This window comes from Lathamus discolor, chromosome 5 (assembly GCF_037157495.1).
Source record: "Lathamus discolor isolate bLatDis1 chromosome 5, bLatDis1.hap1, whole genome shotgun sequence".
In the NCBI taxonomy this organism is placed as follows: domain Eukaryota; kingdom Metazoa; phylum Chordata; class Aves; order Psittaciformes; family Psittacidae; genus Lathamus; species Lathamus discolor.
In genome coordinates, this window is record NC_088888.1 from 40193310 (window position 1) to 40212364 (window position 19055).

At 49.1% G+C, this 19055-nt stretch overlaps 1 protein-coding gene across 1 annotated transcript in view; it reads right to left on the bottom strand.

Annotated features, from left to right (window-relative positions):
• The window catches only part of FNDC1 (fibronectin type III domain containing 1), a 61456-nt gene extending 53388 nt beyond the window's left edge, over positions 1-8068 (bottom strand). The window contains exon 1 of the mRNA XM_065680486.1: positions 7951-8068. Within this exon, the coding sequence (XP_065536558.1) occupies positions 7951-8047 (97 nt within the window). The 5' untranslated portion in view covers positions 8048-8068. The remainder of the gene's footprint in view (positions 1-7950) is intronic.
• Between the last annotated feature and the right edge of the window lie 10987 nt (positions 8069-19055).

Here is a 19055-nt window from a genome sequence, read left to right on the forward strand (position 1 = left end):
GATCCCCTATGGTCTGAGACATCTCGTGGCAATAAACGGGTATTACCTTGTACTCATCAACCCTGACCCTCACGGAACGGCTTTCATGAAGACAACATGCTGGGCCCACTAAGCTGTCAGTGCCCTTAAGCATGCACCCACGCTTTCAGAGGACCAGCTTGATTTACAGTAGCCATTCAGAGTGAAGAACAGGAACTCAGCCCCCTAGCAGAGCAATTATCGCATTGCAAACAAAAAGGTACATCACTATAAACATCTAACAAGAATGTGGCTTGCTAGTGTTGCTGTTTACAGTTTAGACTTCCTAGGTTTTCAATACTGTTGCTGTGCCATCACAGAAGAGCTTATTTTTGTGTTGGCTTTGTTTCTTTAGGAATATAGCCATTTCTTCTGTGCCTGCTAGCACCAGACACTCCAAGAGATGGATGCAATTCAGAGCCTTCTTGGTGGGAAAATTTTCACGTCTTTAATGCCACGCATTCCAAGTGCAGTTCTAACTTGGAATAAATGATACCCTACATTTTCAGGCTCTCCATCCCTGTGCTCACAGTCTCTTTCACCAGAGAAACATGAACTGATCATCAAGCTGATTGACCCTCAAGCACTTCTCTGTGGTGCAGCTGGATTAACGTCTTCAAATTGGAAAGGCAGACACCAAGCTACATCAGTCTGCAGATTTGATCCAGTAAAATAACATGCATGTACTTCCTTCAGCTGTGTCCACTGATTTCACACAGCAGGTAAGTATGTGTGTAAGCATATCACAAATCATGGCCCAATACACAGTAGAGAAGAGGGAGTCTACAGTAGGACAACATCAGAACCTGTGTCCTGGGTTGTAGAGGGAAACCACTCTCGACCCCAGGGACAATCAGCTCACTGCCTGTCAGGGGTGCTATGTGGGATGACAGTACCTCTCACTGAGGTTTCATAAACCCCCATGCAAATACTACTGAGCATCTCACAGAAGTTTTCAGTCATTACTTCTGGTTTGGAAAGTTCCGAGTAGCAGGGAGCAGTGGCCGAGGTTGGGCAGCGCTCTGGCACCACAGCACCGAGAAAGCAGATAGTTTTTCAAACAGGGCCAGTGGAGCCCAGGAAAGGCAGACGTCGCTTTGGAAGTCGGTCTGAGAACTATGAATGAAACCAGGTCCTGTGATCCCCATCCCACCTCCCCAGGAGTAAGTCCTCAGACACTTACCAAATATGTATATTAAAAATACATGCAACCTTAAAGCAGGCTTAAGTCTCAGTCCAGCCAGATGGACCCTTTCCACCACTGCCATTCACTCTTAAACTGTTTATAATACATTTACTTTGGGAGACCAGAAACATCAAACCAATAGCATGCCTAGGAGAGAAGCCAAAGTGAAGCCCAGCTGACAGTAAGGCTGCAAACACATAACCCAGAGCACCCACTCCTGCAAAGCAGAGCAAGCCTTTTGCCAAGTCCCTGGATCACCATCAGCTTCACAATGCTACAGCCTCTCTGTGCGTGAGCTGCGGGGACATCTGCAAAGCATCTGACACTAAAGAACACACAATTATGTCACCGAACCAGGCATGGCTTCAAAAGGTGACAAAAGGGAAAGACATTCAGACTATGCAAAAGTGCAGCACAATTGCTCATGCAGGGCCACAATTCTGATGCCGATAGGTATTTCAGCAGGACTGCCACGTGAAGCAAGACTCTACCCGGCTGGAATAACAGCATCTAAATCCAGCCCTCCATCTATCTGGCCACAGCCTGTGGAGCTGGCCAGTGACCTTAGCAGCACAGGTAAAACTAAAGGCTGGCTTCCCAAGGCTGAAAACACGAGGCCTGGTTACTTCCCAGGCTGCCAGAGGGGTGGCAGGGGTAGGCACAGGGTTCTGCTCCCATGCTCCCCTCCCTTGGCAGCAGAAGCATGCAGGAGCTCTGAGAGGGCTGGCCAGGAAGGTGGCAGGGCTTGGTCTGGGCACTGGGCATCACAAGCTGCCAGCCACAGCAGCATGATTCACCAGTCACATCTGCCACTTTCTATTGCGGGAGTTTTAGGGCAAACTCAGTAGTTGTTCCCTGTTACCAGCTAAACCCTTTCCCACTGCCTACATCCTTCCAACAATGCCACTCTGAAAGGAGAGATAAAGCACTTTGTTACAGAATACCAAACCAAATTATGTTAATTATTCAATTTCTCTTATTTCAGTTGTATTTTTAGAGACAGGGAAAAGATCACATTCCACCTCCAGCAGTTCTGCACTTTTCCCCAAAAACAGTTTCAGCCAATATATTGCAGCCAACTATGCAGTAAACATGATGACAAATAACCATTTGAAGAATTGCCTCTTATTTTACAGCAGATGTATACATTAAGAAACAGAGTCCTCCAGTGGAAAAATAATGAGTTTAACACCAGAAGAATACAAACATAAAGATTCGCTGGAACCGGGACCATTGCAAGATGCCCAAGAGGACTTGATGACTGCGTAATAGAAAAATAGCTGTACCAGAACAATGAAATATGAACACAGTCCACAGTCCTCAAAGGGTAATTTGCTCTATTTAATGAAGAGCTGATTTGATGATCAAGTTACCCACTGAAGAGGGGTGATTTAAACCACATACTTCTCCAGACCACTTTCTAATAATGTACATAGTGAAATTTGGATGTACCTTCCAGGTCTTCTTCCAGGGCAAGGAGAAGCATGGACTGCCTTCCTTACTACAGGATTTCAGTATTTCATCTGATGTAACTAACAATTTCTCTTTGTTTAGGAAAAGCTCTCTCTTTACAGCACACAATTGCTACATGACTTGGGTCCTTTTTCCACCTTTCCTTGCTTCTCCACCCCTTGGGGCTACCTGCTTTAAATATAGACCAACTCTCACAAATGCAAGCACCTACACTGCAATGGAGCCACACATGCAGATGGATTTCAGAGGCACTGAAGCGTAGTCAGCTCTTACCATAGCATGGGAGTCTGACACAGCCAGGGTATGCACCCCAAAATGCTCCTGCATCTCATGGCATAGATGCAATTTATGAAGAGCTAATGGTGTATCGGAGGTCAGCACAGGTCTTGCAAGTGATCAGAGGCACAAGAGCTGTGAGCACAACCTCCCATCTCCCCAGGCAAGCCAAGGCTGAGCAATGAAGGAGTCATCATGTAAACACTGTTTGATGTTGCTCATGTTAACGCTGCTACCAGTATAGTACTTAAGCACTCAGCCATGCGGTCTGCTATAGAAAGAGCTCCTTTTCATTACAAGCTTGTCTAAATCTTAAAGAGAAACCAGGGAAACCTGACACTTTCCAGGTGCCTGTATGTCCCCAAAGGAAATCAATACAACTATGGAGGTGCTGCAGGCAAATGCTGCTGATGCCTGCAAGTAAGAACGAATGTGAGAGCTGGGATCAGAGCATCAGATGTCCATCTAGCCAGGTACAGTCAGTACAAAATCCCCTTGCTCATCTAAGTGCTTCTTTGGTAAGAGACAGGCAGCAGAGATGCAGACTAAACCATGCTGTCTCTCCAAATCCCTAGACATCCAGGGTGTGGAGGAAAGCTCAGAAACGTGTGTCACGAGACACAGAGCACAGACAGCAAAGCAAAACATCTCAGCAGTTCTTGTTTTTTAAATCTTGTGCTTTCTAAGCCACTGTCTTGATCTTGGCAGTGCTTATTTTGGCACTGCACTTTGTGAACATTCAACACTATGTTTTGTAGCCAAGAGTGCAGCAGAATAAGCGGCAGTATAGCAAACACATATAAGAAAATGTAAACATGATTTCAAAGGCTTTATAATGGGTCATGCAGAGCAGAGGATCTTCTAGACAACCTCGCACTTCTTTGAGAGACCCATCACTCTTCTATTGCCCTGAAAATGTAAGCCCCACCACTCCTCAGCTGCTATGGTGTCAGTGCAAACACAGCCAAAATGCGAGTTCACAGCCAGAGGGAAAGGATCTTCCCAGCTTCAAGATCTGCTGCTGCCCTCTGGATTTCACTGCCTGGTTCACCCCCTGTGCCCGAGGGATCAGCGCAGAGCAAGGAGGGCTGCTGGTGCCCTCTCAGGGCTGCACAAGAACACAGTACACCTCAGCCTGGGGAACAAAAATGGCAGCAAGGAGCTTCCAGGCAGGAAGGCACATCAATGCCTACGCCACTCCCTCTGGAGAAGTGAGTGCTTCATCTGCCTAGTGCGTTATCAGCCTGGGGGAGGCTTAGCTAAACATCTGCCCTCCCTCTTCCCCCCAGCAGAAATTACACACACAAGTGGGTATTGCTCCCATGACACACGCATGCACCTAGATATGGATGGTTTGCTTGGGTAGGTGAGTGGGGAGTTAAGGAATACTGTTTTATGAAGATAGGTAGCTCAAGTTAAAAAAGATAAGCAGATCCTGACATTGCAAAACTAGAAACAAAAAAACCCAAAACCAACCCAAAACCACAGGTGCTGGTTTGGCTGGAGGTTTTTGAGTATTTGGGATCACGTTAAGGCCACTAAACACAGGCTCACTCTAAAGGTCTTTGGTCAGAAAAAGGTCCAAGTCCTCGTTGTACCTCAGCTGGCAGCAGTGTAAATTTAAGAGACCCAATGCCTAATGCCAGCAGATCCCAGTGCCATCTTAGCCACAAACCTGATCTTTTCCCCAGTGATGGAGAGAGCTGGGTGACACAGCTGCCAGCTGGAGAAACCGTGGGTCCTAGACATGCACCAGAAACTGAGCCTGGTGAAAACACTTCTTTGCTGCATTGATCTGGAGACAATAGGCCACCTGCAGACAGATACACACAACTTGGAGCAGACATGAAGTCTGACCTCAGCTATCCTTGAAACTCAGAAGCCACATTTACCATTTTAGTGAGATGCATTGAAAAACAGCAATGTCACTTCAGCACTGAACGTGTCTGAGGAGGAAACTGTATTTTTGGGGCACTGGATTGATACACACAAGATCCCATTCCCTCTGCAAGCAGAGAGAAAGGATGTCTTTGTTTTGCTGCATGATTTACTCACCCTCATACCCTCCCATTTTCCTTCTGGATAGATCAGCTTCTGAAAGCATCTCCTTAACCAGTTGTCCAGCTAGCCTCAATCCATGTGCTGTCTGAAGAGCTGGAATTAGACTTGGACAGCACAAGGGCTTTCATACCTCTGACACATGGAGACGCTGGTACAGAGCTATACAGTTAATACCATTACAGCATTGTCCTAAATAACTGAGAAGATGCATTCCTTAGAGCTAAATGAATTGGAAAATTCCCTTGGAGACCCTTCTGTTTTCTCTGTTTATGTCACACAGTCTAGACAAGGAGGGAAAAGGAGAGTTGGTCAGAAAGGCTCTTGCTACGGGCACAGCCTCATCTTAGCGTTCCTCCAAAACTTCTCCCACCGGCCACAGGTGGTGCTCGAACATTGTCTAAAAGCAGCCAAGGAGGGTCCTACAGGACTGCTTTCTGCCCTCAGTATCCATCCTCCCATGCACAGGCTCTGGCAGCAAGCAACAAAATCTCTCTTGGCAATACACAAGTGGGATCTGCCCCCTAAGCTGGCTCTGGCACAACACCCCTCCCTTATGTTTCCTTGGCCCAAGAGACTGCCCACACAATCCCGGGCACAGGCCCCACTCTGACTTTCCTTTTTGATAAGCAGAAGCACTGTCAATGAATGACAGCACCAGCCCAGCGCCAGACCCTCCCCTCACTGGGGGGAAATCTTTTCTTTCCACGGACAAAAAGTGAAGGGTTCTTTCACTTCCTTTGTCAGAGCCCCTCCGCTAAGCCAAGGCAGTCTCCCTGTCTCCCAGACACAGCACTTGGGCAAAGGCTCCTAAGTGCCGAGTAAGTTTGGAACAGGTCACCTAGACAGAGTGTGTGCTGGAAAGGCCAGGAAAGGAGGACAGGAAGGGACCATTTCAAACACAGCTAGAAGATGAGAAAGCAAAGGCACTCAGCAAAAGCTTTTACCCCCTGAGAAAGGACTTCAGCACCCCCCAGCCCTCCTGCCTGAGACTGCACTTGTTCAGAGCCCGGCCTGGGTTAGTGGCTTATAAAGTACTCTCTAGACTGGAGAAAGAAAGCGATGATGGCTCAGCATGGCCAGCACACCCCCAGGGACAAGAAGCACACGTGCAGCCCACCCCTAGCCCTGCACAGCCGCTCTGGGGTTAACCACGCAGTGCTCCCACTGCAGCAGGTTTTGGTGTGCTCCAGAGGTCTGTAGCTGGGAAGCACGCAGAGCTCTCGCACAGTGCTATGCCAAGACATTTGGGTTTGTTCAGAAATTGGCCTGGGTTTACAGCACACTGGAGCGGGACTGCAAGCTAGGAAAGGCTGTACGGATGTTACATCCAAAATTTTCAGTGAAGTTTCAGACACCCCTAGAATCACTGTGGACATTACACAGCCAGAGGAGCAAGAGCCTGCCTGCACTCAACAGCTAACACTTTTCCTCAGGGGCTATGACATTTCCCATGGATGTTACCCATGCTGTCAGCACACAAACTCCCCTGCTCCCTTCCCTTCTCTTCCTCTCACTTGCCAGCAGGCAGCCCCACAGACAGCAGATCCCATTCCCCTCCATTTCCCATCGCCACAGAGCAGCACTACTGCAAATCCACTTCCAGGAGACTACCAGGTTTAACCTGTATGGGCACAGCACGTCACAGAAAAAGAGACAGCAGTGGGTACATGAGCACATGCCAGCAAAGCTGCTCTGCGCTCAGCCTCCTGTAAACACACTGCTGCTACCCTGCGACAGTCACAGAGGAGAGCGCAGGGTGCACAGGGTCTTCAAACCACACCCAAAGATCTTTTCCTTGCTCCAGGTTAAGCAGACCTTTCCGCTCTGTTTAGCTGTACACTAGAACTCCCCAGGAGCTACAGGTGACATCAGGTCCCAGGCTCTCCTGCCTAATCCCAGGGCTGACGGGGGGGAGATACTACCAGGCTTGGCTGCCTCCTCTGCAAGCTGCAGCTCCGTGCTGGAGATGGGACAGTCAGAGCCAGGGAGCAGGTGTACCCAACTGCCCGGCCACTGTAACCCCAGCAGTTAAAACCAGGGGCTGAAACGCGTCCGTATGTCCCTCTATCCCCTGCTTCTAGCTGCCTCTGGGTCTAAGACCTTGTGGGCACAAGCTGAGGCAGCTTCGGGGCTCAGCGTTGCCTGCGGTTCAAACAGTGCCGCGAGGGCTGCCGTTAGAGTGCAGCCAGGAAAGGACGGGAAGATGTGCCACCTTCAGAGCAGGTTAACCCGGAGGCTGACAGCCCCTGGGATCCTGACAGCAGCGCTGCCTCGCCCAGGCTGCTCCAGAGTCCGATCCACAGGGCTCCGGCGGCGGGAATGGAGAGAAGTGGGCTGCTCGGCGCTGGGGCTGCCCGGCGTCACCGCCGCTAACCTTGCCAGCGGGGCTTTTCAGCAGAGCCCAGGCGTGCCGAGGGGACCCGCACCCGGTGCCAGCGGGAATAAGGCATCCGGGGGCTAAAGGCAAGAGGACGGCAGCTTTCCGTTGCCCTCAGCTCAGGTCTGGCCGGGAGCGTCCCTGCAGGCTGCAGCCCCGCTGCCCGGAGCTGCCCCAAGAGCAGGCGAGCCGCAGCGGGCTGACCGGAGGGTCCCGGTCTCTGGGAGCCGCGGGGAGCCCTCGGGGTTTGCCCACCTTTGCAGACCCCCACCGTCACAGCTCGGGTCTCCCTCCCCTGGCTACGGGCGGGCAGCGCTGCCGGCACCGGCGGAGGGACGGCACAGCCGCGGGGCAGCGGCAGGTGCTCTGCCCGGATCGAGCAGGGGGCTCCCCGCCCCGCGATGCCGCCGCGGCTCTTTTCTCCGGGCCAGGCGAGGACAGAGCGCGGGGCTGCCCCGAAGCACCCGTTCACCCTTCACTGCGGCGCCCCGGCCAGCCCCAGCCCCGGCCCCGGCCCCGGCCCCGCGTGGGGCTGCCGGAGCTCACCCCCGGTGCCTACCTGTGGCGGCGGCGGGCAGGAGCGCGGCCAGCAGCAGCAGCAGCAGCAGGGCGGCCCAGGGCCGCGGCGCGGCTCGGAGCGCGGCGGGCTCCGCCATGGGGCCGGGGACGCGGGCGGCGGGAGCGGCGGGGCGCGGAGCTGCCGCCCGCCCGGCGTCCGTCTCCGCGGGGCTGCCCCGCTGCTTCCTGCGCGCCCCGGCGTCTCCTCCTCCCGGGCTGCCGGGACACTGCAGCGGGGCGGCCCCGCCGAGCCGAGCGCCGGCCCTCCGCCCCCCGCCGCCCCGCCGCCCCGGCCCCGGCCCGCCCCGTCTGTCGGCCCCAGCAGCATCCTCTGCCGCTCACCTGGCTCCTTCAGAAAACTTGTCCCCAGGTTGATCCCGAGCCCTGAGCCTGCCCCCGGCACCCAGCGGAGCCTCAACTGGCCCACGCGTGTTACTCACGCACCGTGCTCCCTTTTGTCTCATCGCCCGTGTCACTGTGGCCTCGGAGCTAGCATGGGTATTCAGCCCTGGCTGGGCACAGCATATGAACGACTAGACAGAACCTTTTATACAGGGTTGTCATTCCTTCTTCGTACCTTTTGTCCTCGCTGAACTTTTACCCCACTTCTGGACGGGGCTTTTGCTTCAGTTGTCTTGCACTGGGGAGATACAAGAGTTTCTTGGAACAGGAACATGCTTGGTTAGGGTTCCTGGGGTTAGGAACCCTAAGCCATGGAAGAGGCTTCCCAGGGAAGTGATGGAATGACTGTCCCTGGAACTGTTCAAAAACCATGTAGATGAAGTCTTTAGTGACATGGTTCAGTGGTGGTCTTGGCAGCCCTGGGGTAATGGTTGGCCTTGATGATCTTAAAGGTCTTTTCCAACCTGTCTGATCCTATGATTCTGCAGGCACTGGGAAAAATAAACACTACATTTTCTGAAAACAAAACAAACAAAACCCCCAAACAAACAGACCAAGCAAGTAAAAGCATGATTCAAAGAAAGGCAAATAACATGGGCAGGCTTTGCTCAGCAATGTGGCAGGTGCCGGCTCCACACCAACTTCTGCCCAGACACCCATCCCAGCACGCTGCTGTACAGCACCATTGCTGAGTACATGGTGGACCAGCACAGAGTTGGCACCAAAATCTCAGGCTACACATCTGCTGTCGAACATACCTGCACCCATTCAAGCAGCCATTTGCAAGGTGGGGACTGTAGTCCAGAACTGAGGTAGGGAGACAAATTATGTGATGGCATAGGCACACCATGATAGCAAAGGGTCCCAGCCTGTAGCTGTGGGGGTCTCCAGAAGACTATCGATCATCACTCCTGGAATATTTCTGTCTAGAACCTGACTGCTACAGCCTGAGAGAGGCTTTTAAAAACAAAGCAGCATACCAAAGAGAAGGAATCTTTAAAGGACAGGCTTTCAGACAGCTTGAAATCAGGCACACATGTAATAACACACTTTCAATATATTACTGTCTGTTGCAGCCTCCTAGTTCCTCATCAAATCAAGAAACATTGGTAACTTCCTCCTCTCTTCACTTTTCACTGTTCCCCTCACTGTTCTAAATGCTGCCCCTGTTGCTTGAACATTATTGCTTTGCTATCCCCCTTTTGACTTCAGTTCTCCCCTTCTTGAGGGGCCTTGTTCAGGATGTGGCCACAGTGCAATAGCAGCAGTCATGCAGTGAGGTATCGAATTTAGCCTTCTACATTAAATGACACCTGTGCCCCGAGTGCACCTTTGAAACGCCTTTTCTGGTTTACGAATCAAGGGCTCGCTTGAACACTGATGAGGTAATGACATACACAGTTCTCATGTGGGGCATCAGCTGTTCTTGAAAAACTCATTGCAGCAGGTCCTCAGCTGGCACAATCTAGCAGAGCTCCTTGCCTCATCTTCTCATCTTCCTTTGAGCTCTGCTAATTACTTCAGCTAATGAAAGAGCCTTTTGTTTCTGGTAAATAAACTTACTCATTCTTTATATTTGTCACTAATGCAAAAGAAAGACAGCTCCAGCCTCTGGAGTAGAAATGGCAGTCCCACCAGTTTGTAGAGGCAGGTTTACAAATAGAAGAGACAAACACACAGAGACATGCAAAAGAAGAATTTTAGTGAGCCAAATTGACCAGATATTTATAGGGAATCTCAAGGGTTATGTACAGAGAGCTTCTCTCCTCTGCAATAGGGAGTACTGGTGACAGCTCACTTAGACATAAGCAAACAGGATTCAGCCCCAGCATCAGTACAGGTACGGATGTGGCAGCACATGCTACGATACAGGCATGGTTCAGCACCACATGGTAAAGCCACACCTGCTGTGCTGTGTCTAAGCAAGTTAGCTTCCACACAAGCTGCAACTGCTCTTTTGGATCCGAGTGAAAACACAGCAGCATTTCACTGTGTTCCAGTGTGTCGTGGTTTAAACCGAGCCACACAGCTCGTCCACTCACTCCCCCCCCTTCTCCCTCTTTCTTTCCTTCCCCCCACCCTGCTCCCGGAGGGATGGGGAGGAGAATCGAGAGGATGTAACTCCCACAGGTTGAGATAAGAACAGCCCAGTAACTAAGGTATAACACAAATCACTGCTGCTACCACCAATGATGATAATGATAAGAGAAAATAACAAGGGAAGAGAATACGATACCACCGCCGAATGAGTTCAACCGCCCCGAAGAGAGCCCGTGCCCTTCCGGGTAACTCCCAGTTACCTCCCTGGGCATGATGTGCTGTGGTATGGAATACCTCTTTGGTCAGTTTGGGTCAGGTGTCCTGTCTCTGCTTCCTCCTGGCCTCCCCTCGTCCCCGGCAGAGCATGAGACTCACAAAGTCCTTGGCCAGAATAAACATTACTGATCAGTAACTAAAAACATCGGTGTTATCAGCTCTGTTCCCAGGCTGAAAGTCAAAACACAGCGCTGCACCAGCTGCTAAGAAGGAGAAAAACTGACTGCTACTGCTGAACTCAGGACACAGTGACATTTGCTTTGTTTATGCATGAGAAAGTAGGAATGCTGCATTAAACACTGCTAAAGGAGTTTCTGACCACTTACTCTAATGGAGATCATTGCTCAGCACAACTTTGTTCTAACAATTTGAGACCCAACATTTTGCATTTGTTTAACATTAAACCTGCATAGAGTTCAAGGATCATTTAGATGTGTAAGCCTGAGTAGGTATTTTACTTCAAGATTAACTGAAACAGTTTAAAGCACGGTAATCATATAATGTTTTTTAGTTGAAGAGTATAGTTCTGTTGAAGGCCACTAACAGAGAGAAAAGAGGCTAAAAGAGAGCCAGGAAATACCTTTCAGCCATGTAAAACTACTACAAGCACCTGGTAACTACTCCTCTTCCTTGCAGGTTGTCCTGTTTCAGCATGGGCATATGCACAAGTTGGTAGAAGCACAGACAGCTGTGTCACATAAAACGAATGCCTGGTTTATACTGTAGAATAAATGCTTATTTATTCTACAGTGTAGAATATATACTTGTTACTGGCAAATCACCAGTAGCTGATAATTTATTTGCTGAAATTGGCTTCATCTTCTGCAATCACTTGCTTGCAAACAGTTTCTTTAATGTACCTGTTAATTACTTCCATTTACATGCTTTGGTAACTCCAACTGAAATTAAAATAAAGATTTCCATTGTTTTAATAATAAAAATGGTTCAGGCCCATGTTCTTGAAGGCATTTGGGGTATTTTCCCAATTCAGCTTCTAGGAACAGGGTCAAAAAAACCTGTCAGAAGAAACTGAAAAGTTTAAGTTAAATGAAATTACCAGACAAATGTCAATGCAGTCTGAATTCTTGTGTGCCCATCTGGTAGGCTCATTCAAAGAAAAGCTAAGCCAGGGGAGATTATGTCATTAAAGAATGCCTGCACACAAACAAGGAGCAACTAAGTTTTTTCAGGCAGCTGTAGAGCTGGCATGCCTTGCTTGAGTCGTTTATGTCTGAAACCATATCTTTTCCATGCCATTCTCCTACAGAAATGCCAGTGTTTTGACTTCAGTTGGACTCAATGGTCTTAAGAGTCTTTTCCAAACTAAATGCTTCTATGACTTTTAGGGGCAAAATGCCCAGCACTAATTCCATTGGGCTCCATTTTAGCATCTCTTCCTTCCCACAGAGGTGGTTTGGTTTCCAGCCCTGTGTTACCAAATGACACTTTCTCTGCCACGCAGACACTGTTCTGCCTGCATGTGCCATGGAAACACACCTTGGTCCAGGCAGCAAGCCCCATGAAAATGGCTGTTGAGACAGCTGCTCAGGCAACCCAGCCAGGAGGGCTTTGGTGAAGGCTGAGCTGAGCACAGGAAGCAGAGCAGCACGAGCAGACCAATTCGGAAGCACTGTGGCTTCATTCAGGTCAATGGTTTTATGGCAAGAGTTTGATGGGAGCTGGGGATCTGTGGGGCTGCAGCCTTAGGAAGGCACAGCACCCAGCCTGCTGCCCTCAGAAGTTTGTTGTATTGGTGTACTTACTCTAAGATTCTTTGATTTGGTAATTTTTCCTGCTTTTTCTATCAGCCTGCCTCAGGAGGAGTGTGTCATTTATTGCTATGATGGCAGCATCCACCTCCAAATCCTGATTCTCCATCTTCTGTTTCCAGTGCTCTGTGTATGTAGACACCAGTTATGTGACATGGTGAGAGTCAGTGTAGTGAGCTGACTTTGGCTGGATGCTAGGTGCCCACCAAAGCTCTCTATCACTGCCTCCTCAGCTGGACAGGGGAGAGGAAATGTAACAAAACGATAATGGGTCGAGATAAGGACAGGGACAGATCATTCACCAGTTACCACCATGGGCAAAACAGACTTGACCTGGGGAAATCGGTTTAATTTCATGCCAATCAAATCAGAGTAAGACGATGAGAAATGAAAACAAACCTTAAAAACACATTCTCCCCACCCCTCCCTTCTTCCTGGGCTCAACTTTACTCATGATTTTCTTTACTTCCTCCCCCAAAACAGCACAGGGTGATGACAAATGGGATTAAGGACAATTCGCCACATGCTGTTTGCCACTCCTTCCTCCTCAGCAGGAGGGCTCTTCACACTCTTCCCTGCTCCAGCATGGGGTCCTTCCCATGGGACACAGTCCTCCACAGACTTCTCCAATGTGAGTTCTTTCGACCTGTGCAGTCCTCCAGTAACAAACTGCTCCAGCATGGGTCCCTTCCATGGCATGCAGTCCTTCAGTAACAGGCTCCTCCAGTGTGGGTCTCCTAAGGATCACAAGCACTGCCGCAACCCTGCTCTAGCGTGGGCTCCTCTCCCCATGGAGCCACAGGTCCTGCCAGGAGCCTGCTCCAGGGCGGGCATCCCCCCTGCTCCAGTGTGGGGCTCTCTATGGGCCACAGGTGGAGATCTGCTCTACCATGACTGCACCACAGGCTGTAGGGTAATCTCTGCTGCAGCACCTGACACACCTCCACCCCTCCTCCTGCACTGTCCCTGGTGCCTGCAGAGCTCTTTCTCTCACATATTCTCACTCCTCTCTCTGGATGCTGTTCTGTGGCATGTTTTCCCCCTGCCTTCTTAAATACATTATCCCAGAGCCCAACACTGATGCGTTTGACCTTGCCCAGTGGCGGGTCCAAGACAGCACTGGGAAAAGCCTCTGGTGGAGACAGATACTTGGGCTGTACACAAAAGCCTGACCTATGCCACTTTGTCAGAATAAATGGATTTTCATCACAGCTCCAAGGGGTAGAGGGCATCTGAGCTGCATGGATGGGCCCTGCAGCACGGGCTGGCTATGTAGTGGAGAATTTAGGACTTCTAGACCTCTATTTTCACTCTTCTCCCATTAACTCCTACAGTAGGAGCTAAGCCCCCTGCCAGAAATTAGGAGTGCTAAGGATGCAGGCTGGGCTACCCTTACTCACTTTTCCTCTATGCCTGGTGACACCATGGCCAACAGCTCAGCACTGCGATTGCAGGGAAGCTCCCATACTGCTGGCCCAGGGATAGTGGCTGAGATAGGGATGGGAACAGAGATGGGGACAGGGAGCTCTGGTTCTGCAAGGTAAGGGCTCTCACCAGGCTTGGAATTTGCAAGGGTTGTGAGAGGATTAGGAATACTTTGTGAAGATGAGAGCCTCAGAGAACTCATCTCCCAACTCTAACAAGTATCTTCTGGACCCACATAGACTCCACTGAGTTAGAGATCTATCCAAGCTCATTTCCCTAATGCTCCTCCTGGTCCTCCACCAGGGAGCAAGAGACAGCCCATTCCCAATAGGCACTTCCAAGAAACTCACGCTCCTGGAAGCTCAAGAGTAAGACAGGAACTCTATTTTTTTACACCAGTAGAGCATATTCCTTCACTGAGGTCCTTCTGTTAAAGAGCAGGCTATTGTTATGTCTCTGTTTGGCAAGGAAAAAAGCAAGATTGATCAATGGCTTGGGGTTACATTTTCCTTAATGACTGCAACTGCTTTCCTCTCACAATGTTTTTTTTAGGGATATTGTTTACTCCAGTTTCAGCCCTACTCAGGACGCTTGGAATTCAAATAAACTGGTTTGCATTGCGTTTTCTGGCAGACATCCAGTGCAATGAATTTCAAACTAGTGTTTGATTTTGTCAGCAACAAAGCAGAGAGGCATCTCGCTAGTCAAGACTAATTCTTCCAGTTGCTACACAGCACGACCCCATGAATTTCCTGCCAGTCATATCACTGAGCTCATGTTATCCTACAGTAACAGTACCCCGAAAACACGGTAAAGTGCAGATGGTGATCTGCAGAGTTGGGAGACTTTGAACCTGTGGTATTTAATGCCTGGAATTAACTGTGGGTGTATCTGCTGGCATTTGGAAGAAAGACAAAAGATTTTCAACCTTTAGGGTGATTCACAAAGACTTCAAATGTTTGCAGTTGTTTGTGGTTGCAGATCTTAAACAGATAACTGAAAAGGTGTTGACCAGACATGACTTTTCATTAATTAGATAGACAAGAAGAACAAATGAACTTCTCTGAGGTCAAGAGCTCTTCCCAGAACTGTGATTCCCACTCCCCCTCTCTCTCCTCCCCAAAAGTGATATTATGCATATTTTCAAGTCGAGGTTTCCCAAAGAGCTTTCCAAAATGCTACATGATGAGCATAAAGACAAAGTACAACTCAGACCTATTAAACATTCTGACCCATGCACAGCACAGGCTATTTTAAGCTAGCATTAAAGGGGGATCCTGGCCAAGGCCTCCTCCCTCCATCTCATTTCGCATACAGGAATTAACCAGAGCCCCCCTGGTTCCTCTCACGCTCCAAGCAAGCCTCCTGCAGCACTGAGATATTTGTGCTTCCCCTTCCTCTTCAGAAAGAGCCTCCTGCCAAGCAGCCCGATTGCCTAAATCTTCATGTCAGCCTGGCGACTGGAAACAATACTGCTGTTGCACAAGCCGACCCCCAAAACATTGGAGAGTTGTGCCTGATTTCTTCATGAATGGTCTTCCTGTCACCAGGGCTGTGAGGAAGGCCAGATTCCCACCCCAAGCCCTGGCTGCCAACCTACAAGAGCCGGCTATTTCTGCTACAGTGCTCAGCTGCAGGCACTGCTGTATTTGCCAGCCAGGAGGAGGTTCCCCTGAACGTGCAGTTACATCTCCATTGGACCTGTGGGCTCAGTAGGGTGGCCCCAAAGTGGCACAGCATTGCCTGCCTTATCTCACAGGGGGAGCTCGGAGGGCAGCCTGCTCCCCAGGCACAGCTGGGGCTGCCGATGCAGCTGGAAGGGAGAATCATAGAATCATAGAATCTTCGAATGGTTAGGGTTGGAAAGGACCTTAAGATCAAGTTCCAACCCCCTGCTATGGGCAGGGACACCTCACACTAGACCAGGTTGCTCTCGGACAAGATGCTACAGACACTCTCCAGCTCTGCCTGCAACCCAGGAACAAGGAGGATGCTTCACTGGACATTAGATCACTGCACTGTGAGGAATACAGCACTGCTGCCTCAGGACAAAGATTTTTCCAATGCATAATGGCTCTGCATACTTGAAGCGCTGGTTTGGAAACACAGCATAAGGCAACCTTGGCAAAGCTCTTCTCTGGTATTTGTGCCATTCAGGGTGTTTTATCTTTCAGCTTTGCACTGATGAAGCTTTTCCTCTGTTGCAGGGACAAGGTACTTTGAGGCACCTGTCCTGTGACTGTGGATAATGGACTGTGAGGATCCAGGTGCCAAAGGGAGATGGGAGCTCAGTCCGGCAGAGGAAGAGCTAGTGATGGTTTGAGCATGCTGCGGCTGCAGGAAGCACCTCTGAATCTCAGAGACCTGCATTTTCCTCTCTTTCTGTTAGGAACTGAAAGCAGCCTGGAGTCCACGCAGCATTGTTAAAAGGTCTTCTCGAGCTGCACCCACCTCTCTGTCCTCTCCAGCACTGTTGCTTTGTCTTCCTTCAGTTTTCCTTCACCTACTCATATCTCCTCCCTTTTTAACTTTCATCCCTCATCCTCAGATAGCATCTCACCATTTCTTGCTCCTATGGGCCTCTTACTCCTTCCTTTTCTCTCGCACACCGTCCTTAGCAACCAGGCCCAGCCCTCTGTTCCAGGCAGAGAAAGTGGAGGGAAGCTGCTGGGCTTTTCTTCTCATTATTACTAATTCTAGCACTTCCCTGCTCTTACTCACCCTCTTCCCATCATCACCACTTCGTCCAACTCTTCTTCCTGCCCCATGCTGGTATTGCTGTCCCATGGTAACTGTTGGATAACCTCCCCTGGACTTTAACTTCCCCTTACATCATTACCTCCCAATCACACCCCCACCAACTCTCACCTCCACACTGGCGTCCATTTGATTACCTGGCATCTTTCCTCTTTTCCCTTGATTTGTCCTGCAGCCGTGGTCTATGTTTCATACTCGCTGAAACAGATCTCACCTTTGCTATGGACTGCTCCTTTGTTGGTCTGCTGGACTGTGATGTTGACAGCTGCTTTAGCACTGCTCTGTGTCTGCCAAGTCAATACCAGCTTCCTCTGTCTCCTCAGTCTCTTTCCTGGATAACATCTTTCGCTTGCTCCTTCCACTGGATATGACTATTTCTATATCTCAGTTTTCCTGATCTTCCTCAGCCTCTCTAAAATCTTGTCATTTCTTGCATCATTTCACAGCTGTCATCCTTTCCAGTTTTGCATGCTCTTGCACTCACTCCCTTCCAAGCATTACTCTGATTTTCTTCACTCCCTATTTTTGCCCTCTTGCTTCCTAGCACCTACTGGCTCCACCTCACCAAGGGCTTATCTTCTCACCTTTCAGACCTCCCCTGGGTGACCATTCTCAGCTTCTATCACACTTCAGCCTTTGACAGTGCTTTATTTTCTTCCCTATAGACTTTCTGCATGTGAGAAATTGCTGTAAAGAGCTGGTATCTGCTCAAGCCTCATATTTTTAACAAGGCACTCTGCTGTCTTGTTTCTGACCCTGTGTAAGCGGAATGTCTCCTGCTCCTTCTATCCTTCCTTCCTCTAGCCCCAGCTTGGAAAAGGGAGTTGTATCACACTGGGACAGTAACAAAAACTCACTGGAATTTATTAAAATTGTGAAGTGAAGGTGGCTTAATATCATCAACTGAGTCATTTTTACTTCGAATGAGAACACCCAACCAGAAGGATGAAGATGAGGTTTCTTTAATTCCCTTCACATTTATACATCTATGTAATCTAGTTTGCTTCCACCTTTGAAAAGCCCTTACAGAATCACAGAGTGATAAAATGTTTTGGGTTGGAAAGGACCTTAAGATCATTAAGTTCCAACCCCCTGCCATGGGCAGGGACACCTCACACTAGACCATGTTGCACAGGGCTCTGTCCAACCTGGCCTTCCCCACATCTTGGTCATTTCTCAGCAGTCTCTGATTCAACAGATTCCAGCTGTTGTATGCCTTTCCTTTTCCTGCTTGTAGGCACTTCTTGGCAGGGTTCCTCTTTTTCTCCTGCTGTGTAACACCCAGAATAACAAGACCTCAAACCTCCACTGGGCTCTGGCGGCACCAGAATTAACAGCCTCAGAGTCACGGCTGCACTGGTTGGCACTGCCCCATCCAAACTGTACTGCAAGGGGTACTGGCATCAGTTTTCTGGCAGTAGAAAAGGCTGCCTGAAGGGAAACTGCTGCTGAAAGTAGGATACAGAACTCCGTATTTCCTCATACTTGGGATACTTGGCACAGAGTTTATGAAAATAAAGGACAAGCAACTCTTTTCTAGAGAAGTGGGTACAAAGATGATTTTGATGCAAATTTTTTTCAGAAACCAATTTTCCCCATCAGAATGCTGGTATTTAAAAGCATTTTAAGAGCTAAGAAAAATGCTCAATTTGTTCTCTGCTGCCAGACAGGAGCACTGTATTTCAGCTTTGTCTCAAGAACTTCCTGAGCAAATGGGTTTGCCGTGTTAACCTCACTCTTAGTTGTGGCTAACTTCTGCTAAGTGCCAATATTGCTATGAGCCTATTGATTGCTTTTCAGGGTGCAGAAGAGAGGAATGTTTTGAATGCACAGTGGGACTTATCTTCACTGTTAATAAACCACACACTTACTGAAATAGAGATAAGACTATTGTTTTGAAATAAAACAGGCAGAAAATGATTTCTCATTTCTTTTTCATGAGAGGACACTGAATTCTGATTCAATAGGTAAAATTTTTGGCCACCCGTCTTGGGTTTTGCTATACTGAGCAAATGGGTTTGTACCAGCCATCAAAAGCTGGATCTTCACTAATCAATAGCGCCAGCATCTAGATGGCTAACCAAAGGAACCTGTTACATTCAACACCAAAGTGATTTCCAATGGGTCCATTACTGCTAAACATTTTCCAAAGGGTCTCTAAATTGAGGTGGTGGGACAAAACAGGACAAACAGACAAACAGGAGCTACTGCACACTAGAACTGATCCAAGTCTCTAAAAAGGCAGTCTAACATAAAGGCATCATCTTCTCTGGTTCCATGAATCCCCCAGCTAGTCAGAGGAGTACTGTAGGAATCGCTATACATTTGCTCTATTCTTATCCTCTTCCCTAGACGTCAGCCTTTGGACATTGCCCAAGCAGCACACCGATCGAGGTGAAACTTTGGTGTGACCCATAAAAGACACTTTTGTGGCTGT